The 20,525-nt window shown below is 35.2% G+C and overlaps 1 protein-coding gene across 10 annotated transcripts in view; it reads right to left on the reverse strand.

Annotated features, from left to right (window-relative positions):
* The window catches only part of ZNF148 (zinc finger protein 148), a 137,927-nt gene that overhangs the window by 62,376 nt on the left and 55,026 nt on the right, over nt 1-20,525 (reverse strand). For 7 of the 10 annotated variants that reach the window (XM_036905050.2, XM_057503520.1, XM_057503516.1 and 4 more), the window contains 3 exons: nt 19,208-19,341; nt 6,426-6,521; nt 4,628-4,976 (listed from right to left, as the gene is read on the reverse strand). In XM_036905050.2, the coding sequence (XP_036760945.1) occupies nt 4,628-4,976; nt 6,426-6,505 (429 nt within the window). In that variant the 5' untranslated portion in view covers nt 6,506-6,521; nt 19,208-19,341. Of the gene's footprint in view, nt 1-4,627; nt 4,977-6,425; nt 6,522-13,386; nt 13,466-19,207; nt 19,342-20,525 lie in introns of all 10 variants that reach the window. The other 3 variants (XM_036905095.2, XM_036905058.2, XM_036905104.2) reach the window with 3 other exon arrangements.

Genomic DNA, 20,525 nt, shown 5'->3' on the forward strand with positions numbered 1-20,525 from the left:
AGGCTTCACAACATGCTCCTCAATAATCAATGGATCAATGTCCAAATAAAAACAGAGATCAAGCAATACATGGAGACAAATGACAACAATAATTCAACACCGCAAAATCCGTGGGATGCAGAGAAGGTCATGCTAAGAGAGAAATATACTGCAATACAAGCCTACCTCAGGAAAGAACAATCCCATATGAGCAATCTAAACTCACAACTAACGAAACTAGAAGAACAACAAATGAGGCCCAAAGTCAGTAGAAGAAGGGACATAATAAATATAGAGCAGAAATAAATAAAACTGAGAATAAAACAATAGAAAGAATCAATGAAAGCAAGAGTTGGTTCTTCAAGAAAATAAACAAAATAGATAAATACCTAGCTAGACTTATCAAGAAAAAGAGAGAGTCTACACACATCAACAGAATTAGAAACGAGAAAGAAAAAAATCACTATGGACACCACAGAAATACAAAGAATTATTAGAGAATACTATGAAAAATTATATGCTAACAAACTGGATAATCTAGGAGAAATGGACAACTTTCTAGAAAAATACAACCTTCTAAGGCTGACCCAGAAAGAAACAGAAAATCTGAACAGACCAATTACTAGCAACAAAATTGACTTGGTAATCAAAAAACTACCTAAGAACAAAACTCCTGGACCAGATGGCTTCACCCCTGAATTTTATCAGACATTTACAGAAGACATAATACCCATTCTCCTTAAAGTTTTCCAAAAAGCAGAAGAGGATGGAATACTTCCAAACTCTTTCTATGAGGCCAGCATCACCCTAATACCAAAACCAGGCAAAGACACTACAAAAAAAGAAAATTACAAACCAATATCCCTGATGAGCATACATCCAAAAATACTCAACAAAATATTAGCAAACCAAATTCAAAAATACATCAAAAAGATCATCCACCATGATCAAGTAAGATTTATTCCAGGGATGCAAGGATGGTACAATAAAGAAAATCCATCAACATCATCCACCACATTCAACAAAAAGAAGAACAAAAAGCACATGATCATCTCCATAGATGCCAAAAAAGCATTCGACAAAATTCAACATCCATTCATGATAAAAACTCTCAACAAAATGGGTACAGAGGACAAGTACCTCAACATAATAAAGGCCATATATGACAAACCTACGGCCAACATCATACTTAACAGCGAGAAGCTGAAAAGCCTTTCCTTTAAGACTGGGAACAGGACAAGGATGCCCACTCTCTCCACGTTTATTCAATAGTTCTGGAGGTCCTCACCACAGAAATTAGACAACACAAAGAAGTAAGATTGGTAAGGAAGAAGTTAAACTGTCACTGTTTGCAGATGACATGATATTGTACATAAAAAACCCTAAAGAATCCACTCCAAAATTACTAGATCTAATATCTGAATTCAGCAAAGTTGCAGGATACAAAATTAATACACAGAAATCTGTTGTACTCTTATACACTAATGATGAACTAACAGAAAGAGAAATGAGGAAAACAATTCACAATTGGGTCAAAAAGAATAAAATACCTAGGAATAAACCTGACCAAGGATGTGAAAGACCTACTATACTCTGAAAGGTACAAGACACTCATGAGAGAAATTAAAGAAGATATCAATAAATGGAAACACATCCCATGCTCATGAATAGGAAGATTTAATATTGTTAAAATGGCCATCCTGCCTAAAGCAATCTACAGATACAATGCAATTCCTGTCAGAATACCAACAGCATTTTTCAAATCAACTAGAGCAAATAGTTCTAAAATTCATATGGAACCACAAAAGACCCCGAATAGCCAAAGCAATCCTGAGAAGGAAGAATAAAGCTGGGGGGATTATGCTCCCCAACTTCAAGCTCTACTACAAAGCCACAGTAATCAAGACAATTTGGTACTGGCACAAGAACAGAGCCACAGACTAGTGGAACAGACTAGAGAGCCCAAATATAAACACAACCAATATATGGTCAATTAATATACGATAAAGGAGCTATGGACATACAATGGAGAAATGACAGCCTCTTCAAAAACTGGTGTTGGCAAAACTGGACAGCTACATGCAAGAGAATGAAACTGGATTATTGTTAAACCTCATACACAAAAGTAAATTCAAAATGGATTAAAGACCTGAATGTAAGTCATGAAACCATAAAACTCTTAGAAGACAACATAAGCAAAAATCTCCTGAATATAAACATGAGCAACTTCTTCCTGAACACATCTCCTCGAGCAAGGGAAACAAAAGCAAAAATGAACACATGGGACTGCACCAAACTAAAAAACTCCTGTATGGCAAAGGACACCAGCAACAGAACAAAAACGCATCCTACAATATGGATGAATATATTTGTAAATGACATATTTGACAAGGGGTTAACATCCAAAATATATAAAGAACTCATACGCCTCAACACTCATAAGGCAAATAACCCTACTAAAAAATGGGTGGAGGATATGAAGAGACAATTCTCCAAAGAAGAAATTGAGATGGCTAACAGACATATGAAAAGATGCTTCACATCACTAATCATCAGGGAAATGAAAATTAAAACCACAACGATGTATCACCTCACACCAGTAAGGATGGCCAGCATCGAAAAGACTAAGAACAACAAATGCTGGCGAGGACATGGAGAAAGAGGAACCCTCCTACACTGCTGGTGGGAATGTAAACTAGTTCAACCATTGTCGAAAGCAATATGAAGGTTCCTCAAAAAACTAAAAATAGAAAGACCATGTTTATTGCAGCACTATTTACAATAGCCAATGTATGGAAGCAACCTAAGTGTCCATCAGTAGATAAATGGATAAAGAAGATGTGGTACATATACACAATGGAATACTATTCAGCCATAAGAAAGAAACAAATCCTACCATTTGCAACAACATGGGTGGTGCTGGAGGATATTATGCTCTGTGAAATAAACCAGGTGGAGAAATACAAGTGCCAAATGATTTCCCTCATTTCTGGAGTATAACAACAAAGCAAAACTGAAGGAACAAAACAGCAGCAGACTCACAGACTACAAGAAGGGACTAGCGGTTACCAAAGGGGAGGGGTGTGGGATGGCAGGTGGGGAGGGAGGGAGAAGGGGATTGAGCGGTATTATGTTTAGTACACATGGTGTGAGGGGTCACGGGAAAGATAGAGTAGCACAGAGAAGGCAAAGAGTTAATCTGTGGCATCTTACTACACTGATTGACAGTGACTGCAATGGAGTATCGGTGGGGACTTGATAATATGGTTAAATGTGTAGTAACTACATTATTTTGTCATGTGAAACCTTCATAAGAGTATATATCAATAATACCTTAAAAAAAAAAGTACCAGGCCATATGGAGTCACTGGTGAATTTCACCAACCATTTAAGGAAGAAATTACATCAATTCTCTACAATCTTTTTCAGAAACAGAAGGAATACTCCTAACTCATTCTATAGGGCTACAATTACTCTAATACCAAAATCAAAGATATTACAAGAAAAGAAAACTAGATTAATGTATGTCATGAACAAAGATGCAAAAATCCTCAGCAAAATATTAGCAAATTAAATCTGACAAAGTATAAAAATCACTGTACATCACAACGAAGTGGAATTTATTCCAGGTATGCAAGGCTGGTTCTCCACTCAAAAATCAATTAACATAATTCCTCACATCAACAGGCAAAAAAAAAAAGAAAGACTACTGAAAGGGGCTAGATAAAAATTGGTGAGCACATGTATACACAACTATATGTAGTTATCCATTCATTCACACCAGATGCCAACGTCTGGGACATAAAAGAAAATAAGAAAGAATTCATGCTCTTGTAGAGCCTACACTCCCTGAGAGTGAGACATGGAACAAGTAATCCCAAATCCCTGTTGCAGGGGTTCAACCGAGACTGGACAAAAGCAGCAGGATGATGATGATGAGCGACTAACTAGGTTAAAATACAGGGAGAGGGTATGACTGAGGGGAGTATTTTAAGCAGGATATAGGAAGGTCCTGAAGCAAAAGAAGTACAGCACATTAGATGTACTGAAAGGAATTCAGATTTAATATCACAGAAAGAATAGAAAAGGATTAGATTATGGTTGTGGTTTCACTGGTGGTCAGGTAAAAATACAAGGAGGCAAAAATGTATGGGTACGCAGAAAAGAGTATCTTAGGTGATGAACCATGGATGTCTTGGGTAAACAGGAAAAACTAAAGGGCTGATACACTTTAAAAACAGATCATGAAAAAAATAGAGAAGGCAGGAATTGCTTAAAGTTACAGAATTTGAAGAAAAATACCTGAAGTTATGACTTTTTTCTACTTCTGCTCAAGATTCAATCCAAGAAGTTTAAGCAAAGTATCTTTAAAATTTAGGCACTTAAAATTTAATACACATTAACCCTGATAGAGAAATCAATATCCTAGAAAAGGTAAGTTCCTAAATTGTAATACAAAAACTTAACTTTACCTTTTGAAGTACGATTTCTGTCATTTTTTTAGTAATATGTATTTAGGAACATTCACTTGAGCTAGTTAGCCTTTAATCATTTTCTGAAATTCCTTCAATGACTTGCAGCATTACTTAATACAAAATTAATTATGTTTTTAGCTGTAAGTTTAATAGCTCATAAAGGAATTACTTACAGGGACATTAAGTGCATATTGCAGTCCTTGAGGAAGTCTTTCATGTGTTTCCATCTGTTCTTCATCATTTTTCACTGTCTCTTCATGGACCATGAGTTCATCATGTGGTATCATATCCTGTTGTCTCATTTCACTTTCTTGTAACACTTCATCTGCAGCAAGGATCTCCTGATGAGGCATACTCCGATCTTGAAGTACCGACTCCTGCAGTTCCCCAGACACGGCAGACTGGCCAGACACTCCACCCATTACAACCATTGCCCTGGAAGACTGCATTTCGTCTATGCCGCCACATTTAAGAAATAATCCTTCCAGTTTGTCGTCAATGTTCATGCTTAAGTATAACTGCCTAGAAAGACCAAGTTTGGCAACAAAGCATAATAAATTAGTTTTATATGTCTACTTGATATTTCTTTAAATTTCAAATTATGAAAGGTACACACTTTAATAGAAAAAAATCATTCAAAAGTCAGTATTACCTCCAATTTAAAAATTACTAAGCCTCCAAAGGCTGGTAGAATGAAACACAAATTTTCATTTTTGACATTAAGGAATAAAATCCTAATATATTTCATTATGAAAAAAAGTCTGACATAACGCAAGCTGGGGAAAGTATTTGTAACAGTTAATGGATTCATATCCTTCAATATATTAAAATGTCTTAAAAACAAAAACTAAAAAGAGATGCACTCATTAAGAAATGAACTGACAGAACACTATCAGACAAATCATAAAGAAAACTTAGAAATGGTCACGAAATATATATCTTCTAGTAGTAATTGAAGAAATGAACATTAAAAATACTTCATCTACCAAACTCGTAAATGAGTCTTAAAAAATATATCCAATGGTGAGGTGGTTTAAAAAAAAAAGACACACCATTCCTGACAGTGGGGATACAAATTAGTTCAATTATTTTCAAAAGGCAATTTGGGATTACATATGGAAAACAATAAAAATGCACCTAAGTTCTTTGAATCTGTTATTATACCTTTAGGAACCTATTCTGATAAAATCAGAAATGCATATAAAGATATGAAAAACCACTAGTGTTTATAATAGTGAAAACTGGAAATAAACTATACATTCAACAAAACTAAGAAATTCATATATGTTTTAGAACTATAGTGATGAACACACAACTTGGTAAGTTTACTAAAAATCACTGTATTGTACACATAAAAGGATGAGTTTATTGTATGCAAATTATCTCCATAAAGTTTTTCTTAAAACTAAAATCTAAATAATGGATACTCTTGGATGGGGGGTGCTGCTGATATGAGGCAGGAAATGGAAGGGTGTCTAGGAGCTAGCAATGTTTTTTCTTGAGTCAAATGCTGGTTGCACAGGTATGCTCACTTTGTAAAATTTCAAGCTGTACATCTCTGATATGTGCCATATGTGTCAGTTATTATACTTTAATAATAAGTTAAAGTCTATTGAAACTCAAAAAACATCTACCCAAAAAAAAAAAGTATTCTTGAAAAGTATTTGAAACTCTGGGGAAATGTCCCAATATAATCAAGGGAAAGAGAGAGAGAGAGAGAGAGAGAGAGAGAGAGAGAGAGAGAGAGAGAGAGTGTGTGTGTTTTAAATATATATATATATAGGTTTATCTAAAATGCTAACAATATTAATATTGCTGGTTGGGTAATGAAATTACTGGGGGTTTTTACATTTCTCAAAATTAAATTTAAAAAGTAGTATTTTTATTATTGATACATTCTTAAGTAGTTGCACATAATTAAATACATTTAATAGATCATAAAAACTAAACGCTATTAAATAATTACTTTACCTTGTTTTCTCTATTACAGAAACAACAGGCAATATTAAATCTGCCCTTCTAACTTCGGTTGCTGTAAATTCATATTCCATTGCTTTTATCTAGGAACTAACATAATCATGAAATCCAAAGAAATGTCATCTCAAAGAAAGTCAAAGCACTAATACAAAGTTTGTTTCTTAAAAGCAGGTTTTATTGTCAGGCAGTGTAAAATAACCATGCATACCCTGCCCAAAGTGAAAGGCCCCCTATTAGGGGTTAATTAATGAATGTGTTATAACTATGTTTTAGTTTAGTAACCTCTTTCCCAAATCAGTTAGGTAGGCAGATAATGGTTACTGCCTTGATCACAGCCTTCTGAGGTAAAAGAAATAATCAGTTAAATTCGAATATACTACTGACATCTAAACATTCATTCATTTGCTAAAGATATCATCAAGGGAGAAATGTTCACTTAAATGAACAGATCAAAACAAACATATAAATAGCAAAGAAAACAAAATAAAAATAACATTCATACTTGCTACTCTTCACTTTCCTGGTACCAGGTATTATCAGTCTACAATACATGTAGGACGTAATACCAAGAATTTTATTTCACTTCTCAAAATCTTTAACTAGCAAACCTTGAAACCTCAAGTACTATTTTTAAAATATCACCAAATAACTTCTCTTCAAATAATCTATCACATTTCTTGAGAGAATGAACTTATGCTCCAACTAGGTGAAACTCAAGTCTATTTTTTTTTTGGTATCATTAATATACAATTACATTAGCAACATTATGGTTACTAGACTCCACCCATTATCAAGTCCCCACCACGTACCCCACTACAGTCACTGTCCACCAGTATGGTAAGATGCTATATAAAATCACTACTTGTCTTCTCTGTGTTATACCGCCTTCCTGGTGCCCCTCCCTGACTATATTATGTGTGCTAATTGTAATTCCCCCTTTTCCCCTTATCCCTTCCTTCCCGCCCATCCTCCCCAGTCCCTTGCCCTTTGGCAACTGTTAGTCCATTCGTGGGTTCTGTGAGTCTGCTGCTGTTTTGTTCCTTCAGTTTTTGCTTTGTTCTTATACTTCACAGATGAGTGAAATCATTTGATACTTTCTTTCTTCACCTGGCTTATTTCACTAAGCATAATGCCCTCTAGTTCCATCCATGTTCTTGCAAATGGTAGGATTTGTTTTCTTCTTATGGCTGAATAATATTCCATTGTGTATATGTACCACATCTTCTTTATCCATTCATCTACTGATGGACACTTAGGTTGCTTCCATTTCTTGGCTATTGTAAATAGTGCTGTGATAAACATAGGGGTGCATGTCTTTTTCAAACTGGGCTCCTGCATTCATAGGGTAAATTCCTAGAAGTGGAATCCCTGGATCAAATGGTATTTTTAGTTTTAGTTTTTTGAGGAAATTCCATACTGCTTTCCCCAATGGTTGAACTAATAATTTACATTCCCACTAGCAGTGTAGAGTTCCCCTTTCTCCACATCCTCAACTACACTTGTTGTTTGTCTTTTGGATGTTGGCCATCCTAACTGGTGTGAGGTGATATCTCATTGTGGTTTTAATTTGCATTTCTCTGATGATTAGCGATATGGAGCATCTTTTCATGTGCCTGTTGGCCATCTCAATTTCTTCTTTGGAGACGAGTCTGTTCAGCTTCTCGGCCCATTTTTTAATTGGATTATTTGCTTTTTGTTTGTAGAGGTGAGCGAGCTCTTTGTATATTCTGGATGGCAACCACTTATCAGATATGTCACTTATGAATATATTCTCCCATACTGTAGGATATCTTTTTGTTCTACTGATGGTGTCCTTTGCTGTACAGAAGCTTTTTAGTTTGACATATTTCCACTTGTTCATTTTTGCTTTTGTTTCCCTTGCCCAGGGAGATATGTTAATAAAGAAGTTGCTCATGGTTATGTCCAAGAGAGTTTTGCCTATGTTTTCTTCAAAGAGTTTTATGGTTTCATGATTTACATTCAGGTCTTTGATCCACTTCAAGTTTACTTTTGTGTGTGGAGTTAGACAGTAATCCAGTTTCATTCTCTTACATGTAGCTGTCCAGTTTTGCCAACACCAGCTGTTGAAGAGGCTGTCATTTCCCCAATGTATACCCATGGATCCTTTATCGTATATTAACTGACCATAATATATTGTGTTGGGTTAATGTCTGGACTCTCTATTTTGTTCCACTGGTCTATGGGTCTGTTCTTGTGCCAGTACCAAATGTTCTTGATTACTGTGGCTTTGTAGTAGAGCTTGAAGTTGGGAAGCGAGATCTCCTCTGCTGTATTCTTCCTTCTCAGGACTGCTTTGGCTATATGGGGTCTTTACTGGTCCCATATGAATGTTAGAACTATTTGTTCCAGTTCATTGAAGAATACTGTTGGTATTTTGATAGGGATTGCACTGAATCTGTAGATTGCTTTAGGCAGGATGGGCATTTTGACAATATTAATTCTTCCTACACAAGAGCATGAGATGAGTTTCCATTTATTAGTGTCCTCTTTAATTTCTTTTATGAGTGTCCCATAGTTTTCAGGGTATAGGTCTTTCACTTCCTTGGTTAGGTTTATTCCAACGTATTTTATTCTTTTTGACACAATTGTGAATGGAATTGTTTTCCTGATTTTTCTTTCTGCTGGTTCATCATTAGTGTATAAGAGTGCAACAGATTTCTGTGTATTAATTTTGTATCCTGCAACTTTGCTGAATTCAGATATTACATCTAGCAATTTTGGAGTGGATTCTTTAGGGTTTTTTATGTACAATATCATGTCCTCTGTGACCAGTGACAGTTTGGCTTCTTCCTTACCAATCTGGATGCCTTTTATTTCTTTGTGTTGTCTGACTGCTGGGGCTAGGACCTCCAGAACTATGTTGAATTAAAGTAGGGAGAGTGGGCATCCTTGTCTTGTTCCCAATCTGAGGGGAAAAGCTTTCAGCTTCTTGCTGTTATGATGTTGGCTGTGGGTTTGTCATATATGGCCTTTATTATGTTGAGGTACTTGCCCTCTATACCCATTTTGTTGAGAGTTTTTATCATGAATGGATGTTGAATTTTGTCAAATGCTTTTTCAGCATCTATGGAGATGACCATGTGGTTTTTGTTCTTCTTTTTGTTGATGTGGTGGGTGATGTTGATGGATTTTCTTATATCGCATCATCCTTGCATCCCTGAGATCAATTCCTCTTGATCATGGTGTATGAGCCTTTTGATGTATTTCTGAAGTTGGTTTGCTAATATTTTGTTGAGTATTTTTGCATCACTGTTCATCAGGGATATTTATCTGTAGTTTTCTTTTTTTGTGGTGCCTTTGCCTGGTTTTGGTATTAGAGTGATGCTGGCTTCACAGAATGAGTTTGGAAGTACTCCCTCCTCTTCTGTTTTTTGGAAAACTTTAAGGAGAATGGGTATCATGTCTTCTGTAAATGTCTGATAAAATTCAGTGGTGAATCCATCTGGTCCGGAAGTTTTGTTCTTGGGTAGTTTTTTGATTACTGATTCAATTTCATTGCTGGTAATTGGTCTGTTTAGATTTTCTGTTTCTTCCTTGGTCAGTCTTGGAAGGCTGTATTTTTCTAGAAAGTTGTTCGTTTCTTCTAGGTTATCCAGTTTGTTAGGATACAGATTTTCATAGTATTCTCTAATAATTATTTGTATTTCTGTGGGGTCTGCTGTGATTTTTCCTTTCTCATTTCTCTTTCTTTTTATGTGTGTAGATTCTCTTTTTCTCTCAGTAAGCATGGCTTAGTGGTTTATCTATTTTGCTTATTTTCTCAAAGAACCAGCTCTTGGTTTCACTAATTTTTTTCTATTGTTTTATTCTTCTCAATTTTATTTATTTCTTCTCTGATCTTTATTATGTCCCTCCTTCTGCTGACTCTAGGCCTCATTTGTTATTCTTTTTCCAGTTTCAGTGATTGTGACTTTAGACTATTCATTTGGGATTGTTCTTCCTTCTTTAAATAGGCCCAGATTGCTATATACTTTCCTCTTAGAACTGCCTTCGCTGTGAACCCCAGAAGTTGGGGTGTTGTGCTGTTGTTTTCATTTGTCTCCATATATTGCTTGATCTCTATTTTAATTTGGTCATTGATCCATTGATTATTTAGGGGCATGTTGTTAAGCCTCCATGTGTTTGTGAGCCTTTTTGTTTTCTTTGTACAATTTATTTCTAGCTTTATATCTATGTGATATGAGAAGTTGGTTGGTGCAATTTCAATCTTTTTTAATTTACTGAGGCTCTTTTTGTGGCCTAGTATGTGGTCTATTCTGGAAAATGTTCCATGTGTATTTGAGAAGAATGTGTATCCTGCTGCTTTTGGGGGTAGAGTTCTGTAGATGTTTGTTAGGTCCGTCTGTTCTAGTGTGTGGGTCACTGCCTCTGTGTCCTTACTTATTTTCTGTCTGGTTGATCTGTCCTTTGGAGTGAGTCGTGTGTTGAAGTCTCCTAAAATGAATGCATTGCATTCTATTTCCTCCTTTAATTGTGTTAGTATTTGTTTCACATATGTAGGTGCTCCTGTGTTGGGTGCACAGATATTTATAATGGTTATATTCTCTTGCTGGACTGATCCCTTTATCATTATGTAATGTCCTTCTTTGTCTCTTGTGACTTTCTTTGTTTTGAAGTTTATTCTGTTTGATACAAGTACTGCAACACCTGCTTTTTTCTCCCTACTGTTTGCATGAAATATCTTTTTCCATCCCTTCACTTTTAGTCTGTGTATGTCTTTGGGTTTGAGGTAGTCTCTTGTAGGCAGTGTATAGATGGGTCTTGCCTTTTTATCCATTCTATTACTGTGTCTTTTCATTAGTGCATTCAGTCCATTTTCATTTAGGGTGATTATCGATAGATAGGTACTTATTGCCATTGCAGGCTTTGGATTCGTCATTACCAAAGGTTCAAGGGCAGCTTCTTTACTATCTAACCATCTAACTTAACTCACTTATTATGCTATTATAAACAGTCTGATGATTCTTTATTTCTCTCCCTTCTTTTTCTTCCTCCTCCACTCTCTTTATGTTAGGTGTTTTATTCTGTACTCTTTTGTGTTTCCCTTGACTGATTTTGTGGCTAGCTCATTTTATTTTACATTTAGTATTTGGTTGGTTTACTTTCTTTGCTGTGGTTTTTTTCCTCTGGTGACATCTACTTAGCCTTAGAAGCACCTTCCATCTAGAGCAGTCCCTTTAAAATACACTGTAGAGATGGTTTGTGGGAGGTAAATTCCCTCAACTTTTGCTTATCTGGGAATTGTTTAATCCCGCCTTCAAATTTTAATGATAATCTTGCTAGACAGATACAGTATTCTTGGTTCAAGGCTCTTCTGTTTGACTGGATGAAATATATAATGCCATTTCCTTCTGGCCTGTAAGGTTTCTGCTGAGAAGTCTGATGATAGCCTGATGGGCTTTCCTTTGTAGGCGGTGATGTTTTTTCTCTCTCTGGCTGCTTTTAATAGTCTGTCCTTGTCTTTGATCTTTGCCATTTTAATTATTATATGTCTTGGTGTTGTCCTCCTTGGGTCACTTGTGTTGGGAGATCTGCGGACTTCAATGGTCTGAGAAACTATCTCCTTCCCCATATTGGGGAAGTTTTCAGCAATTATTTCTTCAAAAACACTTTCTATCCCTTTTTCTCCCTCTTCTTCTTCTGGCACCCCTATAATGCGAGTATTTTCTGTTTGGATTGGTCACAAGTCTTTTACTTGCTAAGATTTGTTTATTCTGGCCATTTCTTTGAAAATCTTTACCAGATCATTTATATTCTAATCTACTTACTATTTTTCATGATGATTTTGGAAAAGCCCCAAACTTAAAAGGAACTCATATACACACAATGCCATCCCTCACTGTGATCATATGAGATAATGTGAACAGGGGATGTATAAGTTGTAAGAGAAATACCCATAACAGAACTTAGTTTTTTTTTAAAAAGCAGTCAAAATTGAGGCTGATTTGTTACCCCAATGCAAGGTATACATTTCCCTAAAGCAGTGGTCCCCAACTCCAATGTTACTGATCATGCATCCCATCAATTTTTTGAAATTTAGCATATCCTAATATACATATACCATTTTAAACTATGCCCCTATAATTTTGCATTAATAAATAAGATATTTATTAAAACAAACATGAAAATACATGCATTTTTTAACTAACCTCACCCCTAATATCAGGCTAAATCAGTAAGTATTGAGAAAGTTAACGTACTTTGGGGATAGGGATTATTCTGGGGAAAAGGGAGATTCACATGAAGTGCCAGAGTGAGGGACCTAGAAAAGGAAGACAGCATACCTCAGTACTGAGGCAGTAAATGGAAAGGGAAGTGGAAATACTGTAAATGGAAGACAAACTTTATCTCTACAAAAATTTCCTGGAAAAAAGGCCATATACACAGCAGAACGAATCTCTCTCTTCCTTTTTTACATATGGTTTCTTACTCCTGTGACTCCAAATGCATGTGACTCCTGTGACCCATGTATTTAGTGTTACTAGCTAGCCTAGACAACTCTTGAGACAATTTCCCTGAAATATCAGAAAATACAAATACATCAACACAGATTTCAGTATCAATGAACACTGTTCTGACAAGGTTTTAAAGTGAGCCTTAGAAATAACAATCAAAATGAAGACAGCATGTACCCTTCACCCAGCAACCTCACAGCTAGGGATATACACAATCCTACGGGCTTATTCACAAAAATTAGCCAAAGACACATGCAAAAAGATGTTTGGTGCAACTCTTTAACAGGAAGAGATTGGGAACAATCTAACCATCCATTTGATAAATTAGTTATGATTCAACCATACAATGGAATACAGAGAAGCTATTAAAAGGAATGAGTTAGCTATACAAGCTGGATGAAAAGTTCTCCGTGATACATTAATGAAAAAAATCAAGAAGTAGCTACATAGACAAAGTGAGCCATACTTGCATCACACACCTCAACTGCTTTCAGGGCAGAATAAGCTTGACAGGAAACAACATAAGGCTCCTAAACAAAAAAGTTGATTTCACCAAGCCTATGGTAAAAGGGAAAAGGACAAAGCTACACTTAGGAAAAATGATAAAATAAAGCAGTACAGTTTTACTTAAGCTCTCTCATGTGCACTTATCATCTTCAGATTTCCCACTTGTAACTCCTACACAGCGTCAGTCAAAGCTCTTGTTGCTTCACTGCACAAACACTCAACTAACTATATTAACAAAAGGTCCCATGCACAAAAATTCACAAGGGCTACTTCCCTTACCTCATTTCAGTATTTTCAGGGAAGATCAGCCAAAGAAAGTAAATTTGATGTAATCAATCCATGTTAAGATGAGAATAAACATTTCTTCCCACTAAACCTTCAAAAAACCAGCTGCTTTTTAACCCAAATGTCTACACAATCAATGGAAATTCAGGTGTTAGGGATATTACACAGGAAAAGAGGAAGAATGAAATTGTGCTTCCTTTAAATCATGCCACTTACATGAAATACTGCTCTGGGAGGAAAAAGAAATAAACAATGTCCCAGGATCCTCTGCCCAACTGGGGAAAAAAGTAGGACTTAGTGGAACAATAAGCACTAAGCCACCTGGTGCTCCTAGTGGTGACCCATCATCCTGTAAGGGAAGGGACCTTGGGCAGCTGACAAAGGATATAAAATGGCAGAACTATTAAGAGCAAGACAGGATGGACAATGATGTCCTAAAGCTAACTCAGCTAAAAATGGAAAAGTTTCAAGTCACCCAGAACAAAGATTGCGAAAAACTAGAACAGAGCAGGAACGAGGGAAAAAGGAAAGTGCCCACCTTGGGCCAATTTCTCCTAAATCTCCCTTTAGTAGATGACTTCAAACTCTGCATTCTTTTCCCCCTTTCAAGTTTTATTCTTCCCTCATCTCCAGCCCTCTACCAGAGAAGCTGGAAGGTACAGCTACAGGGGTATTTAGACGCCACAATATAGCTTCCTGCTCCATTCAATTCCCTCTCTCCTGCAGACACCATCTTTTCCTATTGAAAAATGTTCAGTTGAGCTATGTAAAATTAATCCAAATTGTACCCCATTAGGTATCCCTAGTCATTTAAACTTAATGGCACTGTTGTACTTAAAGAGAACATAAATTATCCAACATGACTTTCTCCTGTCTTCCAGAAGAGAAAGCTGCCTCTTCCTGCCACCTAATTTAATGCTCCTAATCAACTGTGTGCAAAGCAATTAGAAACTAAGCTTTATAAATCTGTAAGCTGAAGTAGAGTAAATAAGCTTTGAGTAGGGCTTTAATAAAAAATTAAACACATGGGCTTTTAATACAAGCATTTGCAACAAGTATTTCCTAAGCTGAGGGGACTGTCTAGCTTTGTTTTCAAAGGACAAAGTTAACAGAAGCTTAACATATGGACAAGCTGGGCATTACTACTCATTTTTAACCAACTATACAAGGCACTTAAAATGCTTACTGACTTTTTCATGGGAGTTCTATGCAATTAATAAAGAAAGTATCTTTCCAAATTTATTAATAGATTTGGGAGACTATCATAAAAACTTCAGATAATCATATAAACCTGGAAAGGAAGAACAATTACTGTGTGCTGAGGATCTACTAGATACAAGACACTGTGCAGGGCACATTTGCAGTTGTTACTTCACTTAATATTTATAGTAACACTCAACAGTAACAGTAGATCCTCATTTCACATGAAGAAATGCGGGTTTTACCCAAGGTCACACAACTGTGAGGTAAACTGCGAGTTCAAACAGGCTTATCTTACATAGTTTAGATACTTTTAACCATACCACACTATAAGGACATGGTAAGAACACTCTGAAGTCATTCTCTTCTCACCCACCTTCTCTAAGGCCACAGTGGTGAGACCACTATTTGATCTGGTAAAGCAATCCAACTCTCCTTAGATGGCTACTCCCATCTCGTGGCTACCATGGGAGAACTTTGTGACACAGATCCTTTTTTCTTCCTAAGAAGGAACGGACACTTTCTACATTTCCTATATTCCCACTTCCATCTATTACTCAGATCTCGGTGAATTTCTCCTCAGTCCTTTTTTTCCATGGGTTACATTACACACTCTTAATCCTTCCATTCTTTCTTCAAACTTTTACCAAGTTACTTCAGGAAAACCTCTCTTTCTCTTTCCTTTCTTTCCCATCTTCACTTGGCAATAAAATCATCCTAAATATAGCTGATAAATGTAAGAACAGTTTCAAAGATACACCTGTATCAAAGAAAAGAGGGCTGTAAGTTTTAAAAAGGTGAAAACAAGTATGATTGCTTGTGCCATAATCTCTAAAATTCTTGAAAGCACCTAGTGCCTGCCCCTTCAGAATGTACATGAAGATTCATCTACTACTTTATTACCTTTAATTAAATCTGCATTCAAGCATGAAAGAAATATTTCTAACTTAAAGACACTACTTTTTTGTTTTACTTATTGAGTTTGGATGTCATTGTTTTCCATCAACTTTTATTGAACAATTCAGAACTTCAACTATATGAATAAGAAATTAGTGGGCAAGCTTAAGGACCTGAAAACACTCTTTTCTACAAAAATATAACTCTCAAATCAAAACATTCTCCCAAATCAACAATACCTGCCTTGTATCAAAACCCATTCAACCTATAAAAAATTTCACTTGTAGGCAGAGGAGGAGTACCTCAGATGAATCTATTCTGAAACATAAAAAAAGAAAAGCTAGATTTCATAAATTTACTTCTGATCCAAAGCATTTTCAGCAAACTCTTTCTTGTCTGGAGGAACCAATTACATTAATTTGGATATTAACATTTCTAACCTATATAGAATTCAGTTGAGAAATTACACCTTGAAAATATCAGCATTGGGCATACAAATAGCAATGAGCCTCTAGATCAATTGGTTAGACAAATCAGGTCACAAAGAAACCCATGATCCATACGAATTAACAATTTGCCATTTGTCATTCTTAAGCAGTTTCTTATTCTTTCTCATCCTTCAAAAGCATATATTTTATCTATGCAAAAAATGCCACACCACTAATTTAAAAACAAAATCTGCTTCTTGTCTAGGCATAATTCTACATCCCGAAGCCACGTCAGACACATATTTGTAAACCTACAGTTTTTCATCTATAAAGTACGTCTTATAAACTATGCCTCTTGACATTGCTACTACTTCACAACATCCTAATGGGAGCATCACTTATAATAATGGCAAATGGACAAAACAGCCTTTCTGATTAGGGCTAGCAACAATAAAAGATGTCTAATAAGAGAAATTACAGGCTAAGATCAATTATCTTACACAGTATGACAACTGAAGAAAAACGTGTGATCATTTTTTAGCCACAGAAAAATAATTATAAATATTTAAGCCAGTTAACAGGCATGTCTATATACCCAAAGCCCCCCTCAAATAAAACAGAATCTAAGCATTTCCTGCACTCCAAATACTTATCACCAGTCTTCCAAAAACAATGTGACAACAAGAAAACTGATGTTGACTTATGGCAACTCAAAGTGTTTGTAAAGAAGCAGCTATAATTTATCTTAAGGAGGGAGAGAGAATAGATTTTAAAAAAAGGTCCAAGCAAAACAGAATCCTAAATTCTGCTGAATCTAGTTGTTTCACCCACCACATTTTATGCCAATACCAACAATTCAAACATTATTAAAACTACTTTTCTATTAGGAAACTATGAATTTTCTAGTTTTGTATATAATAAAGGAAATATCAAAACCATTTCTTAAACTTCCCTGCACATTATGAACAAATATTAAACTTACAAGTTTTTATTATGTATTACACAATAACCAAGACTCACCCCAGAACAGAAAAATGTTAACTATTTAAGTCAACAATCTTTTTTTAAACATGAGAGACAAATACTCTCACTTTAAGAATACAAACCCTATTTGTGAAGTATAATGTAACTCCAGAAACACTTATCACCTTCAATGCCAAAACACCTATGTCTTATAACCATTTGGTAATAAATTTAAATCAGGCCTAATTAAGTACTGTATAAAGCATGCAAATTTGTCAAAACTAATTTTCTCAAGTCTCTTAAAAGAGGCACCAAGGTTAATATATGTTGATATAAATTATGGTAGAAAACTGACAACTAGTTTCCAACCCTTTAATACATTCTGTAATAGAAATATATAATAATACTTGATACTTTTTCAAAATACAGTACTTACAGTAAGATAAGAACCACAAAATGTAATGTACAATGACATACTTTTCATCTAAAAAGAACTATTTAAAGTGTATAATGTGTTTGGGAATAAGTTGTTCTGATCATATCTAAACATTTACATAACAGACTTTTTAGAATTTGAAAGATCTAGTTACAGATCATTTATCTTTATGCATGGCTAACAAGATCCTCCCGCCCAAGGGCCCCACCCTTGCCATGAGTATAAAATGTCAGGAAAATCATCTCACCCTAATGGCAGTGGAGTAATATGAGGAATTAAGTCACTTTTAACTGTTAATATCTGACTCCATTTTATGGTTTTAAGACAAGCAGCGTTTAGTCAAAGAACCATGATAACTAGTCACAAAACTAGAAATGTCTCTAACTCAAATAAGCACCAATTTCCAAAGTACTGTCCTAGTCCAAAAGTTATTGCCTTAGACAATAAAAATTACATTTTGATGTTCAGTCCATACTAGAAAAATGGAATGTAAATCTGGTATGAACACTAATGTAACAGACAGCAAGCTGCCTGACCCCCAAGAATATGGACTCTCCTTCTTGCCTAATAAAATATTAAGACACGGTTATCTAGGTAAGACTATTTCCAAACCTCCCTTGCAGCTGGTTGTGGCCATGTGACAAAGTTACAGCCACTGGGATATGGGTAGAAATTATAAACATAATTCCCCTTAAAGGAAAGGTAAGTGGTCTTCCCTTTTCCTTCTTCCTATTGGCAGACATGACGGTAAACATCTTGGACCACAAAACGGAAACCACGTATTAAATACAGTAGAGCAAGACAAAGAAGCCTAGGTATTTCTGAGCCTCTGTATGATCTCCAGATCGTTCACATGAACTCTTCAAATATATGTATTTCTTCTTTTTAAGCTTCTGTCAACAGTAGCCACATCTATAGATTAACATAGATTACTGAATTATCTACATGACTGCTTCCTTATATTAGCATTCACAAATATATGTACAAATGGACAGCATATGGTATGTTTTTTCACATTTTAAAATGATATGCCAATGGGGTATGGGGAGACTCGATAATAAGGGTGACTGTAGTAACCACATTGTTTTTCTTGCGAAACCTTCATAAGAGTGTATATCAATGATACCTTAATAAAAAAAAAACAAAAAAACAAAAAAAAAAGTGATATGCCAAACACCACTTAATTTGATCAATAGATCTATTTTTCCTGTGTAAGAAAATAACGTTTCCCTAAGAATTCTGAAAGATTTAATGTATGTGCTGAGTTGGGTAAAAAATACCCTACTGAGAAAAAGGATTGAAGAAGAAAATACCTTCCCACTTAAATTTCACTTAAGATTATATAATAAGCTACATGTTTTCTGTGCCTAACTTAAGATTTAAAATATTTATTAGTCACCGATTTTTCTCTTAGCACTGTTTTCTCAAGAAAAAAATTAAATCCCAAGTTTCTACCAAACATAAGCACCAAACCATAAAGAAACTATTATATGAATACAAATGAAAACCTAACACCCAAAATACAGTTTCATATTTGAAAAAAATGTACTTATTCATGGTTATGAAAACAACCACTAAAGTTACCTGAGACTAAGGTAAAAATGAAGACTTCAAGGAAGGCAATGCTGTACAGTCGAAAAAGAAATCATGGTTGAGTTTCTAGCTTTCACAGGCTTTGGATACCCTCAAACCACTTAGTCACATATGCTATCCAATTCCTAAAAAAACAAAAACAAAGAACAACAATACACATTACTTAATGAGGGAAAAAAATACTGCACAAATACAACATAGAGGGGAAACTGGTATAAATATCAAAGTAATCGCTCTTTGTAAATTGTAAGCTACGCCTGAATGACCAGTGCAATGACTTGCTTTTACATCTGAAGCCGGGAAAATATAATAATGGTATGTAGTAACAGTGAAAAATTCTAGCTTTATAAAAAATAATTTGCCTAGACCTGGAGCCTACAGCTTAGATAAGAAATATCTACAGCTACACACAGATAAGGAATGTTGAAATTCAGAGTGTTATAAAACCTAAAAAATTGGAAAAGAAAAAGCCAAGATTAAGAAAACCACTTAATAACTATTCATATCTGCTCTGTAAAGCCTATGAAGTGAACAAAGAAACAAACATAATAGCAGCTTTACAAATAACAAATAGAACTAGTCACATACAGAATGTATTCAGAATAGAAAGGATTACTGCTATAAAATCATTACTAAATACCTAGGTATGGAAACATAATCAGCAATGTCTTCTCTGGCAGGAAAAGCTGATAAAAAGATAGGAATAATCAGAGGGAGACTGTGTACTTTATTCAAAAAAGATTAAAAACAAAGAACATACGTTATGCATAGGAAGAAAATCTCCTGACAGTATTTCTAAGCATAGTAGCATACTAAAGAGTTTATGGAATTTCCTACTATAGAATTCTCTAAAAGTATTAGCATCCTATCTATCAAGAATAGTTAACTCCTCAGAAAGCTTGGAGACCAGATGATATGAAACATCCTATGATTTTTTTTAAATCAGTTTCACAACGGTAAAAAGGCAGGAATAGTCTTTCTGACCTAGAACAAGCCAGTAATAACTCCATCTTTGAACTTCAGAAATAATACTAATTCATTTTTAAAACATTTCAACATTTTATCCATATTTTCTAAAAGGTTTCATTCTGATGGAACTATCATCACTCAGGACTCTCCAATTTCAGAGTTTTCCTATATCTTCATGCAAATCTATTTTTCCAGTTAACTTTATGTCCAAAATGAAGTATATTTTCATTCAACAGGATTGTATTATGTATATAAAAACAATAGTGAAATGACAACCATAACAATAACCTGGGCAGGGGAGGGAGAGGCACAATCTGGAGTTGCTCCAGTATCTAAAATA

The sequence above is a fragment of the Manis pentadactyla genome, chromosome 1 (genome assembly GCF_030020395.1).
Source record: "Manis pentadactyla isolate mManPen7 chromosome 1, mManPen7.hap1, whole genome shotgun sequence".
Classification (NCBI taxonomy): Eukaryota; Metazoa; Chordata; class Mammalia; order Pholidota; family Manidae; genus Manis; species Manis pentadactyla.